Source organism: Schistocerca piceifrons, chromosome 11, assembly GCF_021461385.2.
Source record: "Schistocerca piceifrons isolate TAMUIC-IGC-003096 chromosome 11, iqSchPice1.1, whole genome shotgun sequence".
Lineage (NCBI taxonomy): Eukaryota > Metazoa > Arthropoda > Insecta > Orthoptera > Acrididae > Schistocerca > Schistocerca piceifrons.
In genome coordinates, this window is record NC_060148.1 from 99,436,308 (window position 1) to 99,453,352 (window position 17,045).

General features: G+C 45.2%; 2 protein-coding genes across 2 annotated transcripts in view; one reads left to right on the forward strand and one right to left on the reverse strand.

The window, feature by feature from the left end:
• Nucleotides 1–14,955, forward strand: part of LOC124720510 (immunoglobulin domain-containing protein oig-4-like) — a 34,405-nt gene extending 19,450 nt beyond the window's left edge. Inside the window, exons 3-4 of the mRNA XM_047245869.1 lie at nt 9,382–9,531; nt 14,588–14,955. Coding sequence (XP_047101825.1) covers nt 9,382–9,531; nt 14,588–14,746 — 309 coding nt within the window. The 3' untranslated portion in view covers nt 14,747–14,955. The remainder of the gene's footprint in view (nt 1–9,381; nt 9,532–14,587) is intronic.
• The window catches only part of LOC124720509 (procollagen-lysine,2-oxoglutarate 5-dioxygenase), a 438,909-nt gene that overhangs the window by 154,111 nt on the left and 267,753 nt on the right, over nt 1–17,045 (reverse strand). The gene's annotated exons all lie outside the window — the stretch shown is intronic.

A 17,045-nucleotide genomic window follows, 5' to 3' on the forward strand; every position in this document is an offset into this window, starting at 1 on the left:
GGTTGGCGCCGGTGGCGACACCTACAACGTGCTGACATGAGGAAAGTTTCCAACCGATTTCTCATACACAAACAGCAGTTGTCCGGCGTTGCCTAGTGAAACGTTGTTGTGATGCCTCGTGTAAGGAGGAGAAATGCATACCATCACGTTTTCGACTTTGATACAGGTCGGATTGTAGCCTATCGCGGTTGATCGTATCGCGACATTGCTGCTCGCGTTGATCGAGATCCAATGACCGTTAGCAGAATATGGAATCGGTGGGTTCAGGAGGGTAATACGGAACGCCGTGTTGGATCCCAACGGCCTCGTATCACTAGCAGTCGAGATGACAGGCATCTTATCCGCACGGCTGTAACGGATCGTGCAGCCACGTCTCGATCCCTGAGTCAACAGATGGGGACGTTTGCAAGACAACAACCATCTGCACGAACAGTTCGACGTCGTTTGCAGCAGCATGGACTATCAGCTCGGAGACCATCGCTGCATCAGAGCCAGGAGCGTCTGCGTTGGTGTATTCGACGACGAACCTGGGTGCACGAATGGCAAAACGTCACTTTTTCGGATGAATCCAGTTCTATTTACAGCATCACGATGATCGCATCCGTGTTTAGTGACATTGCGGTGAACGCACATTGGAAGCGTGTATTCGTCGCTGCCATACTGGCGTATCACACGGCGTGATGGTATGGGGTGCCATAGGTTACACGTCTGTCACCTCTTGTTCGCACTGACGGCACTTTGAACAGTGGACGTTACATTTCAGATGTGTTGCGACCCGTGGCTCTACGCTTCATTCGATCCCTGAGAAACCCTACATTTCAGCAGGATAATGCACGACCTCACGTTGGACGTCCTGTACGGGCCTTTCTGGATACAGAAAATGTTCGACTGCTGCCCTAGCCAGCACATTCTCCAGACCTCTCACCAATTGAAATCGTCTGGTCAATGTTGGCCGAGCAACTGGCTCGTCACAATACGCCAGTCACTACTCTTGATGAACTGTGGTATCGTGTTGAAGCTGCATGGGCAGCTGTACCTGAACACACCATCCGAGCTCTGTTTGACTCAATGCCCAGGCGTATCAAGGCAGTTATTACGGCCAGAGGTGGTTGTTCTGGATACTGATTTCTCAGGGTCTATGCACCCGAATTGTGTGAAAAAGTCATCACATGTCAGTTGTCCTATAATATATTTGTCCAATGAATACCCATTTATCATCAGCATTTCTTTTTGGTGTAGCGATTTTAATGGTCAGTAGTGTATATTATCGACTCGCTTCTAGATGGGTAACAGAGGTGATGTACTTGCCCCCCCCCGGCCCTTGTCCGCTTTACTTCTGCACACCCTGCAGACGTCCATCATCGCACATTTTTACCGCAGTCTCCGTCGCTCAATTCCTTGATGACATAAATCCGTTCACTGGTCACAGAGCCATTCGAGAACCGATGCGTGAACATTGTCATCGTCCGAAAAATGCGAACCGGTTTGTTCATTCCCTACACATTGTCGTCTGTGGCCGATGGTCTTCTTTCTAGGACCATATTTTTAATAGTATCGTGACTGTCGTATATCGATATTTAAAAATACGTCATTCTCCCACAAACATACCGAAAAAGAGTAACGATATAACGATGGAGAAAATATCGGCGTACCGGCCAATATATATCGGCTGCACGCAGTGACCCGGCAGTTGTAGTATGAAAATCGCGAAGTAAAACGTTGCAGTTTCGGTTGGTATCGCCGAGCGCCGATCAAGTCAGCGTTTCCCCTCACACGCCTCCGCCCACCACATAAGGCCAATCTTATCAGTTAAATTTTTATTCGTCAGTTTCATCAACTGTTTGTGAAGAATGTCGATGCGAAGAAAAAGCACACTAGTTGAGTTAAAACATTTTTTCTTTAATTTTTTTTTAAACACAACTGGTGTGCTATCCTCATCGGAAATATTGTTACGCCGTGTTCACGACCCCCATCCCCGCCGGTGCAATCGGACTACTGCTTTTGTGTCACATATACATGGGTGGCGCACGAAATGTGCTATCATTTTGTTTTTGAATATAAACTTTGTCAATACAATCTGAAAGGAACATATACTACAATGAAGAGCCGTCCATGGAGATATGTTCTAACTCAGCACATGCTCAATATGTCTACCATTTCGTTTCTTAACTTTCTTCAAACGAACACTGAAGTTAGTGATTATCCTACGGCCCATGTCTTCCGTAATTTCACTGCAGGCTTGAAGAGTAAGTCTTTTGAGCTCCGTTAAATCACGTCGGCGTTTCGGGAAAATTTTTTCCTTTAGGTACCCCTAAAGAAATAAGTCACATGGATTGAGGTCTGGACTATTGGGGGGCCAATTTTTTCCGTCATTGACGCGACCTGGAAACCTGATTGAAATGATCTGCATGTCGAAATGCTCGTGTAAAAACTCCAACACAGTGTTTCCAGTATGTGGCCTTGCTCCATCTTGCACGAACCACTGCGTGTTGAAGGGCAAGGCAGTAGTAAGAAGCTGTGGAATGAAGCTGTTGCGAAGCATGCTCAAATAATGCCCGCTGTTCACAGTTTCTTCAAAGAAAAAGGGTCCAATAAGTCTGTGACTGGAAATTGCTGCCCACACCGTAATCCTCGGAGCATAATGTTGTCGTTCGTGAAGCACTTGTGGGTTTTCAGTGGCCCAAAAGCGTACATTTTGTTTGTTAACCACACCGTCTAAATGAAAATGTGCCTCGTCTGAAAACCAAGCGTTGTTCCCTATCCACCGCACACTGAGCAAACAGTAGTCTCTGCTGCTTGTGTTCTTCAGTGAGCTTCTGTGCACAGGTCATCTTGTATGGGTAAATATGGAAGTCACTTTTAAGACTGCGTTGAACGGAGCGTCTGGATATTCCCAGTTGCACTGCTGCCTTTCTACACGATTTCCCGGGACTTCTCTGTACAGCAACTCGTACCGCTTCAATATTCACGGGCGAACAAACAGGCTTAGGCCGAGGTCGCTTCGCTTCCAATACTGTTCCTTCCTGTAGAAATTCATCGTACAACCTCTGGATGGTCGTCTTGCAAGGGACCCATCGTGTGTTGTCGAAAGCGCCTCTAAGTCAAAACAAGGCTTTTCGTTTCATGAAAAGGCAACTCAATTGCCGATGGTTGCTGTGTCGTCAGTCTTCCATTGTCAGTTATTGCTGCTTACTAGTCTCCTAGCGGCAGTATCGTGAATTACACGTCATTCCGCAAGTCGTTTGTTTTTCCAAGCTCTGCTGGTACTGCTGTAGAGATCCCAGCGGGATATCTAATGTGCGTCGTAAATTGTGAAAGAAACTATTGGGTAACACATTTCGTGCGCCACCCTGTACTTGCTTCTCACAGTAAAAGAGAGAGACTGGGCGCGATGGAAGCTCAAAAAGTAGTAAGACTCCTTCACACAGTGGAAGTGAAATTATGTTCTACAGCAATTTCAAACGAACAATTTCGCCGCGAGGTTCGAGGCGCCATGACATGGATTGCGCGGCCCCTCCCGCCTGAGGTTCGAGTCCTCCTTCGGCCATAGGTGTGTCTGTTATTCTTACCGTTATGCTTAGTTTACACGACGATACTGGGTTGCGCCACTCGTTGCGTGGAATGAGTTGCACGCAAGTGGTTTCATATATGACTGTACATACGGCGACACCAATATATACTTCAATTTCGTCGTTTTGTGGGTCCCTCAGTCGTGTCTGAAATGAAAGTTTTGGCAGCTGCACGTCGCACTACTTGTGATGGAGTTAAAGCTTGTTGCGTGGAATCGCTGCTTAATATAAAAATAAGAAACATGTTTCGATTCGTGACTGGATGAAGAAAAGACGTCAGCTCGGTTGCTCAGCATCACTGCCGAAATAATTTATAACGGAAAATCCAAGAAGTTCTTTTAATTATCTTGCACTGTCACCAGAACCGTTCACGGAAGTCTAAATAGAGTTAATTATGCGATAATAAAGGTACCGTAATGCATGAAGTACTGTCGCCGGAACTGAAATTACATATCATGTTGCGTGCATTACGATCGAGAACACTCGGCATGCTATAAGATATAGTTTTAGTTGGTGATGACACTATTTCATTAACACGAATAATTATTAACATTAATAAGGAATGTGTGTGTGAAAACTTATGGGACTTAACTGCTAACGTCATCAGTCCCTAAGCTTAGACACACTACTTAACCTAAATTATCGTAAGGACAAACACACACACCCATGCCCGAGGGAGGACTCGAACCTCCGTCGGGACCAACTCCACAGTCCATGACTGTAGCGCCCTAGACCGCTCGGCTCACCTCTTTAGATGACTGCCTATTTCCAAGTGCTTTACAGCAATTCGGAGCAGCAGCGGCTACAGCTCATTGTTACTAACAATGAATTTAATAAAAAGGAGTTTCGTAAAATGAAGAACAAACCGCCTTCAGTCACAAGTTGCGTTTATTTACTGTACTATGCATTTCGAGCTCTGGAGGCTCATCTTCAGGTGCTTTTTAGTGATTTAAAACAAAATTAGTTTGCTTGGGCCCTATTAACTATTAAATAACTTGTAAGAAGGAATTCCGTAAAATTATGTCTATTTAAAACTTCAGAAATCATCATGACCAATAATAGTTCGACAGGTATTAATAATGGCGAAATGCCTGACAATGACCTTGTACGTATGAATAATGGCTGAGTGCCAGATTAACAAATTATTTCCGTCGGTACCAACTGCACAGTCCATGACTGCAACGCCTCAGACCGCTCGGCTAATCCCGCGTGGCTAAGAGTAATAATAATTAACATTAGCAACAATAACTATTCGAAGCAGGCCGCATTAAGAAGACAGATCTGTACAGTGGCAATATTTCAAAATTCAAACATGTGTGAATGCGGAGCACGGCAGCGACGTTTTAAACGAATATTGAATACAGAATGCAGCTTCTTGAATCCGTATAGCCTTCCCTCCTGTCAATAATATTCCTCAACAAAGAGCTGGCAAACTCAAACAATGGGATTTTAGTCTCGTAGACGAGAGCATTTCCACAGCCAGAATTACACTTGCTTGTCTTTTTCTTAATTCGGCTATATATGTGCTCCTAACCCTATAAATTTTGCCCTGCAGCTAAGATATTGTCAAACCACCTATGTTATGATCGCACATGACAGCCTCAGTGGCAACAAAGTGTTGTTTATTTTTGTAATCACACTGAACTCGCGCCGGCCGGAGTGGCCGAACGGTTCTAGGCGCTGCAGTCTGGAACAGCGCGACCGCTACGGTCGCAGTGACGAATCCTGCCTCGGGCATGGATGTATGTGATGTCCTTAGGTTAGTTAGGTTTAAGTAGTTCTAAGTTCTAGGGGACTGATGATCTCAGATGTTAAGTCCTATACTGCTCAGAGCCATTTTTGAACTGAACTCGCACAAAGCATAGATATCCAAAAAGCGAACATTATTCTCAGTTCCACACTGCATATTTCAGTTTGCCTACACCCTACGACCACACATAACCTCAGAACTCAAGCAAATAGTGTCGCCAAAGTTGGAACACGCCACAAGTGTTTACTTTCACCAACGAGTTGCGCAAACGAGTTGCCGGTAGCGCAGTTGCCTGCAACCTAGTGTCGTCGTGTAAACTAGGATTTAGTTAAAGTAGTGTGTTAAGTCTAGGAACCGAAGACCTTAGCAGTTTGGTCCCTTAGGAATTCACACACATTTGAACAAAAGAACAATTTCAAATGCTTACCGAAAATTGGAGAAAAGTATGATATAAAATAAAAATATCAGCAGCCGATATTGCCATTCTGATGCAGATACATCGGCGGAAAAATATCGATATTTTATCGGCTGCTCCCAACGTCTGCCAGGGCCTGGTTACAGTATTGGCAACGTTTCACTAACAAGGGGAGGCCGCCAATTGTGAAATTCAGATTCGATTCATACTGTGCATAATAAAAACTCATGGCCTGACATGTAATGTGGCAAAGCACCAAGACGCACTTCTCAGCCGTTGTCGAGAAAATCGACAGTTAAAAGAAACCGTTGCGGTGAAATACTCTCTACGATTAAAGATTTTCTACATCGTCCTGGCGCAGCGGTAAGCGCTCGGGTTCGTAATCCGAAGGTTGCCGGATCGAATCTCGCGCCATGCTATTTTTTTTTATTATTAGTTTTTTGTAATTCAAATATATATAAACTATTAATGAATTGCTTATGCATGTTGGTGAAGGCGGATCGCTCTCCAATTGTACCGCCTCCATTTTCCGTTTGTTTAACAGGGTGTACCAAAGCTCTAACGTCCGCACTGTTTTTCGACGATGTTATAAGTTGCGCTAGGGACCGCATCTACCTTCTTTCGAAGTTGGCAGGCAACTACGCTGTTATGCGGCGGCTCGTCTCGGCCCATTCAACATCTGTCCTTCAAGTGTAACGAGCGAGTAACGGAGTTTATATTTCATACCTGCCACAGCAAATTTGTGTTCGTGGGGTCTCTATTCTAATTCGAACGTTTGACTTACGCTATACTTATTCGTTTCGGAATATCGTTTCTACGTCTTCCGTTAACTATACATGGTTAACATTATGAAGACAATTAATAACATTTGTTAAATACAACTTTGTTTGTTCGAAGTCGCCAGTTTTTCCAAGACAAACTACTTTCAACAACTTATTATATGCATAATTGTTGCAACTGATTGCCGGGAATGTGTGTGTGTGTGTATATATACATATACACACATTTGAATTACAAAAAACAAATACTAAAAAAAAAATTGCATGGCGCGAGATTCGATCCGGCGTCCTTCGGATTACGAACCCGAGCGCTTACCGCTGCGCCACGACGCTGTAGAAAACTAATAATCGTTTCTTTTAACTGTCGATTTTCTCGACAACGGCTGAGAAGTGCATCTTGGTGTTTTGCCACATTACACCTCTGGCCATGAGCTTTTATTATGCGCAGTATGAACCGGATCTGAATTTCACAATTGGCGGCCTCCCCTTGTAAGGCTGCTGGCGACCACGCATTTGGTCCGTACACCGTTAGACCTTCGCCGTGAATCTGCGTGTAATACGAACATGTCCCCCACAAGAATCGTTCAGTCCCGCGCGCTTCAACTTTGGAGTACGTTTCCAGTGACGGCCCGCCTCATTTGGCTCGATCGTTGGGACGCTCCTGTTGTCTCTACCGCAGCGCAACTGTCCCTGCAGAAAACCAGAAACATGCGCTCTCTTGTGGAAATGCGACAGTCATGTTGCACAATGGTCTCAGCGGGTGACGAAATGTTTCCTACTTTCGTATATATCTACATAGTTTAACGCATCGGTTGGATACTATTGATTGATTTCTTTAGAACAGCGGTTCCCAACCTGAGGATAATTTTCCCTGAGGGGTAGGATGAAATTTTCTGCGGGGTAAAAACTAAAGGATTCGGTTCTGTTTCAGTCACGAAACTAAATTGTTTTCAGAAGATCATTGCTATTATCAAAATTTTGTATGGTTCCAATACCGATTATAAGTTATCAATGATTACTTTTTATAAATTAGTAGCATTAATGCGGTGGACGTTACAGGTTCTTCCCATGATAAAAGTGAGACACATACTTAAAAATGCTAAATACCTCAAGAAAACAGAAACTGCTTCATTAGTCGCGTCGAAACAGATAAATGATTAAATTGACAACGCGACACAGCAGTAATTAATAGGGGCTACTACAGTGCTGTACACTGTATTATTATTATTATTATTATTATTATTATCATCATTATTGGCTGTGAGTCCGGCAACTAACTGATTTACGAACAGTAAGTATACTGCACATGAACCTGTTTGATTGTAAATGAGGTTGCAATGTGCAGGTCAAGCAAGTGCCCCAAGGAGAGAAGTAATAGAGGGGAAGCATGTTTTGTAACAAGAGTCTGTCCTATGGATAGAAAGCTTTCTTATCTGAGGAGTTGTGGACAGCATTCTTATCTGAGGAGTTGTGGATAGCACTTGCGATGCATTACGAATTCCTTCTAACACACACACACACACACACACACACACACACACACACCAAAAGAAAAAAGTCTTCCATTCTGCAGTTTAGTTAGGTGCTAAAGTTGGTGATAATCTGGGGCGGGGGGCAACAGACTGCAGCCGCCGGTGCGGGGGACGGGGGTACAACTACTTAATGTCTAACTGCATTCAGGGTAATGATTTAAGAAAGGATGGGAATCACAGCTTTAGAGTGAAACCAGACTGTGGGATCAAGCGAATGAAAATAATCGGTACAATCCATTGTAGTTCTGCCTAATGGGTCAAGTGAAACCCGCCTGTAGTCTTGATGTCGCTTCTCCCGGCCAGTGTGGATGTCTTTTTTACGTGGTTTCCCCACGCTCGTCTGGACTGGTTAACAGTTCATCGAAAATTAACAAATGACCACAAATATTTGTCGCGAAAGAATTTTTCCAACAAAAGGTATTATACGTTTAATAACCAAGAGATTAAATAACTGAACAATTAAAAAATGTGCCTTATATGCTTCCTATTCACGCCACCTCAGCATTTACAGAAAGAGAATTGTCGGTGACGGGTCCAAATCAGAGGAAAAAGAGACACAACAGACTTTTAAAAAATTTAAATTAAAAAGTAAATCTCCATTTATGTAAGCCGGCCGGAGTGGCCGAGCACTTCTCGGCGCTAGTCTGGAACCGCGCGACCGCTACGGTCGCAGGTTCCAATCCTGCCTCGGGCATGGATGTGTGTGATGTCCTTACGTTAGTTAGGTTTAAGTAGTTCTAAGTCAAGAGACTGACCTCAGATGTTAAGTCCCATAGTGCTCAGAGCCATTTGAACCATTTGTTTAGTTTTTACCCCACAGAAAATTTCATTATAAACCTCAGCAGGTAACCACACCCACGTACCATTGTGTTACAGTAACGGGGTGTCCTCCATCGTTAGGATGTGGTCCCCTTATTGCGCTTGCAGAAAATCTAAATTTCATGGTTACCAACACATTTGTGTGTTGGTTATAGCAGAGCACACTTCAAAGAAAATGACCAATTACAGCAGCACGATAATCCGTCCTATGATAAAGCAGGCACTGGTCTGTGGACAATGACATTCCTGGAAAGCACTCCCCTGCCTAGAGTCCCGGGACGAGTTGGAAAATCGACCTCGCCACACATTCCAGCGTCAGACACCACTGCCTTCTCTGGTTCTGGCTCCACAGACACTGTGACACCACACTCAGAGTCCCCAGCAGAGTTCAAGCCTTATGAACACAAAGGGGAGTCACAGCCCTTATTAATGTCCACTGGTAGGGGTACAAATACATTTGAACAGGTAGTGTATGAGAGCTTCATTCTACGTTGGTGTACCTCCTGTCAATTTCCAGGGGGCCAAGATTCTGGACTGGTCCCACTTCGACTACGAGTACACGCTGGGCCACAAGATCGTCTTCCTGTGCCGCGCCAAGGGCAACCCGCGGCCGAGCATCACGTGGTTCAAGGACGGCACCGAGCTCTACTCGCACAGCTACTTGCACGTAAGTACCCCAACCACACTACCAACTTAAAAAAGAAGTATACGTTAAAAAATGACGTAATTCCACCAGCTGTATTAAGGTGTTGGTTTCATTGGCACTAGTTTCGATCTCATTTACATCTACATTTATACTCCGCAAGCCACCCAACGGTGTGTGGCGGAGGGCACTTTACGTGCCACTGTCACTACCTCCTTTTCCTGTTCCAGTCGCTTATGGTTCGAGGGAAGAACGACTGCCGGCAAGCCTCCGTGCCCGCTCGAATCTCTCTAATTTTACATTCGTGGTCTCCTCGGGAGGAATAAGTAGGGGGAATCAATATATTCGATACCTCATCCAGAAACGCACCCTCTCGAAACCTGGACAGCAAGCTACCCCGCCATGCAGAGCGCCTCTCTTGCAGAGTCTGCCACGCGAGTTTGCTAAACATCTCCGTAACGCTATCACGCTTACCAAATAACCCTGTGAAGAAACCCGCCGCTCTTCTTTGGATCTTCTCTATCTCCTCTGTCAAACTGACCTGGTACGGATCCCACACTGTTGAGCAATACTCGAGTATAGGTCGTAAGAGTGTTTTGTAAGCCACCTCCTTTGTTGAATGACTACATTTTCTAAGGACTCTCCCAATGAATCTCAACCTGGCACCCGCCTTACCAACAGTCAATTTTGTATGATCATTCCACTTCAAATCGTTCCGTATGCATACTCCCAGATATTTTACAGAAGTAACTGCTACCAGTGTTTGTTCCGCTATCATATAATCGTACAATAAAGGATCCTGCTTTTTATGTATTCGCAATACATTACATTTGTCTATGTTAAGGGTCAGTTGCCACTCCCTGCACCAAGTGCCTATCCACTGCAGATCTTCCTGCATTTCGCTGCAATATTCTAATGCTGCAACTTCTCTGTATACTACAGCATCATCCGCGAAAAGTCACGCGGAGCTTCCGACACTATCTTCTAGGTCATTTATACAATGCTGGCCACCGTAAATGCAACACCCTGAAGGAAGCATCCGAATCAAGTGAAATTTGCACCATGGGTTTGCAGCGATGAGATATGCAACTGATTAGAATTTCAGCGCAGACGCACATCACGCGCGCCTGTGTCGCCACCTCATAGCGCCATTTAAGGCTTGGCGATTTCGACGAGTGTACGTTCGGCACGTGTGTTTACCTTGTGGTTGTTTCACAAGACGATCAGTTATGCCTCGTAGACAACAGCGAACATCGTTTGATCAAGTATCCGAGTTCGACAGAGGAAGGATAGTGGCTTACCGAGATTGTGGATTATCATACAGAGAAGTCGCTAGTCGTGTTGGACGAAACCAAACAACTGCAATGCGGATATGTGACCGTTGGGTGCAGGAGGGTACGAAGGACCAACGTGGTCGATCGCATTCACCTCGGTGCACCACTGCACGTGCTGATAGGCAAATTGTGCGCATGTCAGTGACGGATCGCTCAGTGACATCCCGAACCATAGCACAGCACATTGCGTCTGTAACGCATCATCCAGTGTCTGCGCGTACCATTCGACGCCGTTTACAGCAGAGTGGTCTGTCCGCAAGACGTCCATTGCTTCGTCTACCATTGACGCAGAACCACAGACGTCTCCGTCGCCAATGGTGTGATGACAGACGGATGTGGACGGCAGAATGGAATGACGTTGCCTTTACTAACGAGGCACGCTTCTGTCTGCAGCACCACGATGGTCGGATTCGAGTGTGGAGACACCGTGGGGAGAGGATGCTGGACAGCTGCATTATGCACCGCCACACTGGTCTTGCACCGGGTATTATGGTATGTGGCGGTATTGGATATTACTCTCGCACGCCTCTAGTACGCATTGCCGGTACTTTAAATAGCCGACGCTACATATCCGAGGTGCTGGAGCCAGTTGTCCTTCCTTACCTTCAGGGCTCGGCCACAGCCATATTTCAACAGGATAATGCGCGACCACACGTGGCACGCATTGTCCAAAGGTTCGTCAGTAACCAGATTGAATTGCTTCCCTGGCCGGTTCGCTCTCCGGATCTTTCGCCGATAGAAAACATGTGGTCCATGGTTGCTCAACGAGTGACCCAGATTACATCCCCAGCTGCCACACCAGATGATCCTTGGCAACGTGTGGAAGCTGCTTGGGCTGCTGTACCCCAGGAACACATCCAACGTCTCTTTGACTCAATGCCGAGACGTGTGGCAGCGCTGATCTCCAACAATGGCGGCTACTCTGGCTACTGATTCAGCAGGAACCACATGTCACAGACGTCTGTAAACGTAATCATTTGATACTTGGTCAACATGTTATCTACAAAATAAATTTTGTTGTGCTACCTCTTGTCTTTCTTGGTGTTGCATTTACGGTGGCCAGCAATGTATATATTGTGAAAAGCAATGGTCCCATAACACTCCCCTGTGGCACGCCAGAGGTTACTTTAACGTCTGTAGACGTCTCTCCATTGACAACAACATGCTGTGTTCTGTTTTTAAAAACTCTTCAATCCAGCCACACAGGTGGTATGATATTCCGTAGGCTCTTACTTTATCAGGCGACAGTGCGGAACTGTATCGAACGCCTTCCGGAAGTCAAGAAAAATAGCATCTACCTGGGAGCCTGTATCTAATATTTTCTGGGTCTCATGAACAAATAAAGCGAGTTGGGTGTCACACGATCGCTGTTTCCGGAATCCATGTTGATTCCTATAGAGTAGATTCTGGCTTTCCAAAAACGACATGATACTTGAGCAAAAAACATGTTCTAAAATTCTACAACAGATCGACGTCAGAGATACAGGTCTACAGTTTTGCGCATCTGCTCGACGACCCTTCTTGAAGACTGGGACTACCTGTGCTCTTTTCCAATCATTTGGAACCTTCCGTTCCTCTAGAGACTTGCGGTACACGGCTGTTAGAAGGGGGCAAGTTCTTTCGCGTACTCTGTGTAGAATCGAATTGGTATCCCGTCAGGTTCAGTGGACTTTCCTCTGTTGAGTGATTCCAGTTGCTTTTCTATTCCTTGGACACTTATTCCGATGTCAGCCATTATTTCGTTTGTACGAGGATTTAGAGAAGGAACTGCAGTGCGGTGTCCCTCAGTGAAACAGCTTGTTACATCATCATCTTCAGGCCGATACTTGTTGACAGTAACCGTATGTGTCTGACACTAGTAGCCAGTGGTGAGATGGAACACGGCTATCTCACCACTGACTACTAGTGTCAGACACATACGGTTACTGTCAACAAGTATCGGCCTGAAGATGATGATGTAACAACATCGAAACTAGTTGCCAATAAAACTAACACCTTAATACAGCTGGAGGAATTACGTGATTTTTTAACGTATATTATACCAGCTGACGTCGTAAGTCGTCCGTTTTAATGATGGATATACGAAGATTAAAAAAAGAAGAGTCGTGAAAACTGGCTTACTTAACTTTTGATGCATTACGACAACAACAGTTGGGATCTATACATCATTCTATATACACTATGTCATCGAAAGTATGCGGACACCTAGCTGAAAATGACTTACAAGTTCGTGGTGCCATCCATCGGTAATGCCGGAATTCAATATGGTGTTGCCTTCATCACAGCTTCCACTCGCAGGCATACGTTCAATCAGGTGCTGGAAGGTTTCTTGGGGAATGGCAGCCTATTCTTCACGGAGTGCTGCACTGAATAGAGGTATAAATGTCGGTCGGTGAGGCCTGGCACGAAGTCGCCGTTTCAAAACATCCCAAAGGCGTTCTATAGGATTCAGGTCAGGAGTCTGTGCAGGACAGTCCATTACAGGGATGTTATTGTTGTGTAACCACTCCGCCACAGGCCGTGCATTATGAACAGGTGCTCAAACGTATTGAAAGATGCAATCGCCATCCCCGAATTGCTCTTCAACAGTGGGAAGCAAGAAGGTGCATAAAACATCAGTGTAGGCCTGTGCTGTGATAGTGACACGCAAAACAACAAGTAGTGCAAGCCCCCTCCACGAAAAGCACGACCACACCACCCCCTTGCGAATTTTACTGTTGGCACTACACATGCTGGCAGATGACGTTCGCTGGGCAGTATTGTTTACGTGATCGTGTGTCAATTTTCAAAGTTCAGGCACTCACAGATAATCAACTTCTATCTCCAAAATTCCAGTACATGTTCAGATTTGCTTGGACATATGCAGGATTTGACGGTCTACAGACGGATAAATTTGAAAACGTTAAAAACATACGTTTTGACAGAGCACAGGGAAAAGTGTGCGACTGTGAAACTGTTGCATTCATTTGTTGCAGTTTATGTGACACACGTTTTCATCACTTTTTTGGGAATGATTATCACATCCACAAGAAAACTGGAATCGGGCAAGGTAGAAGAATCTTTTTACCCATTCGCCAAGATTACAAGTTAGGTGGGTCGACAACATATTCCTGTCCTGTGACGCACATGCCGTCACCAGTGTCGTATAGAATGTATCAGACGTATTATCCTGTGGAGAAATCTGTTGACCTATGACCTTGCGATCAAATGTTTTCGGTTCCCGTTGGGGAGACACGTCCTTTCGTGTACTAATCGCACGGTTTTGCGGTGCGGTCGCAAAACACAGACACTAAACTTATTACAGTGAACAGAGACGTCAATGAACGAACTGACAGATCATAACATTGCGAAAATAAAGAAAGTAAACTTTTCACTCGACGGAAGACTTGAACCAAGGACCTCTCCTCCTGCAGCTGCTCACGCTACCACGAGACCACGGCGTTCCTGAGCTCACGTGCTCCTTGATGTTGCCTATGTCGCCCATGGACTACTCAGTTTGTATATTTTGCTTATTTTTTCGCAGTTCCACACAACTTCTTCCTGTTTTCTCAATTGATCTGTGTTCAGTATTCAAGGCCTATCCACTGTGCCAACTTACAACTAAATCTGAGGGGGGGTGCGATGGGGAGGTTCCCTTGTAAGAGGCATAGTCAACAAGTCAAATAACTCATCTTCCTCCTTGAAACAGTACATACAATGGCTGTTTTCGGCTGTCAGAAACTGCACTAATCTCGCGCTTTCGACAGGTTCACGAGTGGCGCATCGGTAAGGACCAGGTGAAGTCAAAACTGGAGATCGACCCCGCGACCCAGATGGACGCGGGCGTGTACGAGTGCTCTGCAGACAACATGTACTCCGTAGACAGGCGCAGCTTCAAGACGGACTTCAGCATCGCCTTCGACTAGCCTCTGCCGGAGCCACAGTACCCACCAGCTTCAAATAGACTGAGCAAAGTTGTGCACTGTAATGCCTCAAACAAGTTATAACAAATTGCATAGCATACACAACAGTACTGTACAATAAGTGTTGCCGAATGTAAAGTACTTCAAACTTCAAAAAAAATTGTAAATATAAAGAATATATAAAAAGATTAAAAAGTGAATAACAAAACTAATACCACAGTCTTTACCAAACACAGCCTCTAAAACAAAATTTATGTTCAAAATTTCTGAATCTTCTTCTATCCCCACAGTGATTTCTGTCTGGATGTTCAGACTTCTCTCAGGGACTGCTGTGGGGATTGTGACTCAGTTTTCACTAATAGACGGACTGATTCACTAGGAATAGTCGACTCCTCTGCGAAAAATATGCCGTTGCCATTTAGCAGTGAATGGCGGAACTCCCTGTAATCATCCCTACAGCCAAAGGCCATCCCACTCCAGCGCCAGTCTGGCACAGTTACTACTAACGGGAGGCCTGTGTGAGCTACCGCCGAGTTACTAAGTGATCTGCGATGCTGGACGTATGAGATACTGATCTGGTAAGTGAGATTTTTGGCACAGAGTTAACGTTTACGGGGAATACAGGAACAAGTCACACAGAAAATGTAGCTCAGACCAAAACGGTACTCCAGTTGCGTGGGCCGTGCTGAGCAGTAGCTCACAGCTCCGGAAATCTCTTGACACCGTTCCTCACAAGCGACTTCTAATCAAGCTGCGGGCCTATGGGGTATCGTCTCAGCTGTGCGACTGGATTCGTGATTTCCTGTCAGGAAGGGCGCAGTCCGTAGTAATAGACGCCAAATCGTCGAGTAAAACTGAAGTGATATCAGGTGTTCCCCAGGGAAGCGTCCTGGGACCTCTGCTGTTCCTCATCTGTATAAATGACCTGGGTAACGATCTGAGCAGTTCTCTTAGGTTGTTCGCAGATGATGCTGTAATTTACCGTCTAGTAAGGTCATCCGAAGACCAGTATCAGTTGCAAAGCGATTTAGAAAAGATTGCTGTATGGTGTGGCAGGTGGCAGTTGACGCTAAATAACGAAAACTGTGAGGTGATCCACACGAGTTCCAAAAGAAATCCGTTGGAATTCGATTACTCGATAAGTAGCACAATTCTCAAGGCTGTCAATTCAACTAAGTACCTGGGTGTAAAAATTACGAACAACTTCAGTTGGAAAGACCACATAGATAATATTGTGGAGAAGGCGTTTCATTGGCAGGACACTTAGAAGATGCAACAAGTCCACCAAAGACACAGCTTACACTACACTCGTTCGTCCTATGTTGGAATATTGCTGCGCGGTGTGGGATCCTTACTAGGTGGGATTGACGGAGGACATCGAAAGGGTGCAAAAAAGGGCAGCTCGTTTTGTATTATCACGTATTTCGTCGGGGCGAGATCTATTTACGAAATTTCAGTCACCAACTTTCTCCTCCGAATGCGAAAATATTTTGTTGAGCCCAACCTACATAGGTAGGAATGATCATCTAAATAAAATAAGAGAAATCAGAGCTCGAACAGAAAGGTTTCGGTGTTCGTTTTTCCCGCGCGCTGTTCGGGAGTGGAATGGTAGAGAGATAGTACGATTGTGGTTCGATGAACCCTCTGTCAAGCACTTAAATGTGAATTGCAGAGTAATCATGTAGCTGTAGATGTAGATAGCTCCCGTCATTGCTACGCAGTGTCACTCCAAATGCCAGTTATGTATGGAACAGAAAACAACTGTGCCTCCTGAGACATTTCCTGGCATGCTCTACTCAAATTGTTTGTCATATGGAAGTGACGGTGTTAACTGAATTCAGTCATAGTTCTTAACAGTGGCCCGTAAACAAAATTACCACTACACCAGACAAGTTGTTTGGCTGTAGATACTTTGTGCTGCTAGTACAAAGCCTAGCGACCGGATGGGTGCCTAGTTTGACATACAACGCATGTAAGAAAAGCCGAATGGTTATCTCCACTCCTTTTCAATGCGGCCGCGGTGGTCTCGCGGTTCCAGGCGCGCAGTCCGGAACCGTGCGACTGCTACGGTCGCAGGTTCGAATCCTGCCTCGGGCATGGATGTGTGTGATGTCCTTAGGTTAGTTAGGTTTAAGTAGTTCTAAGTTCTAGGGGACTGATGACCACAGCAGTTGAGTCCCATAGTGCTCAGAGCCATTTGAACCATCCTTTTCAATGCATTCGTAGATAAGACCAAGAAAATATGGCAGAAAGAGTAATATATAGGGGAACAAAAAAGTTAAACAATTAATATCTAATATCT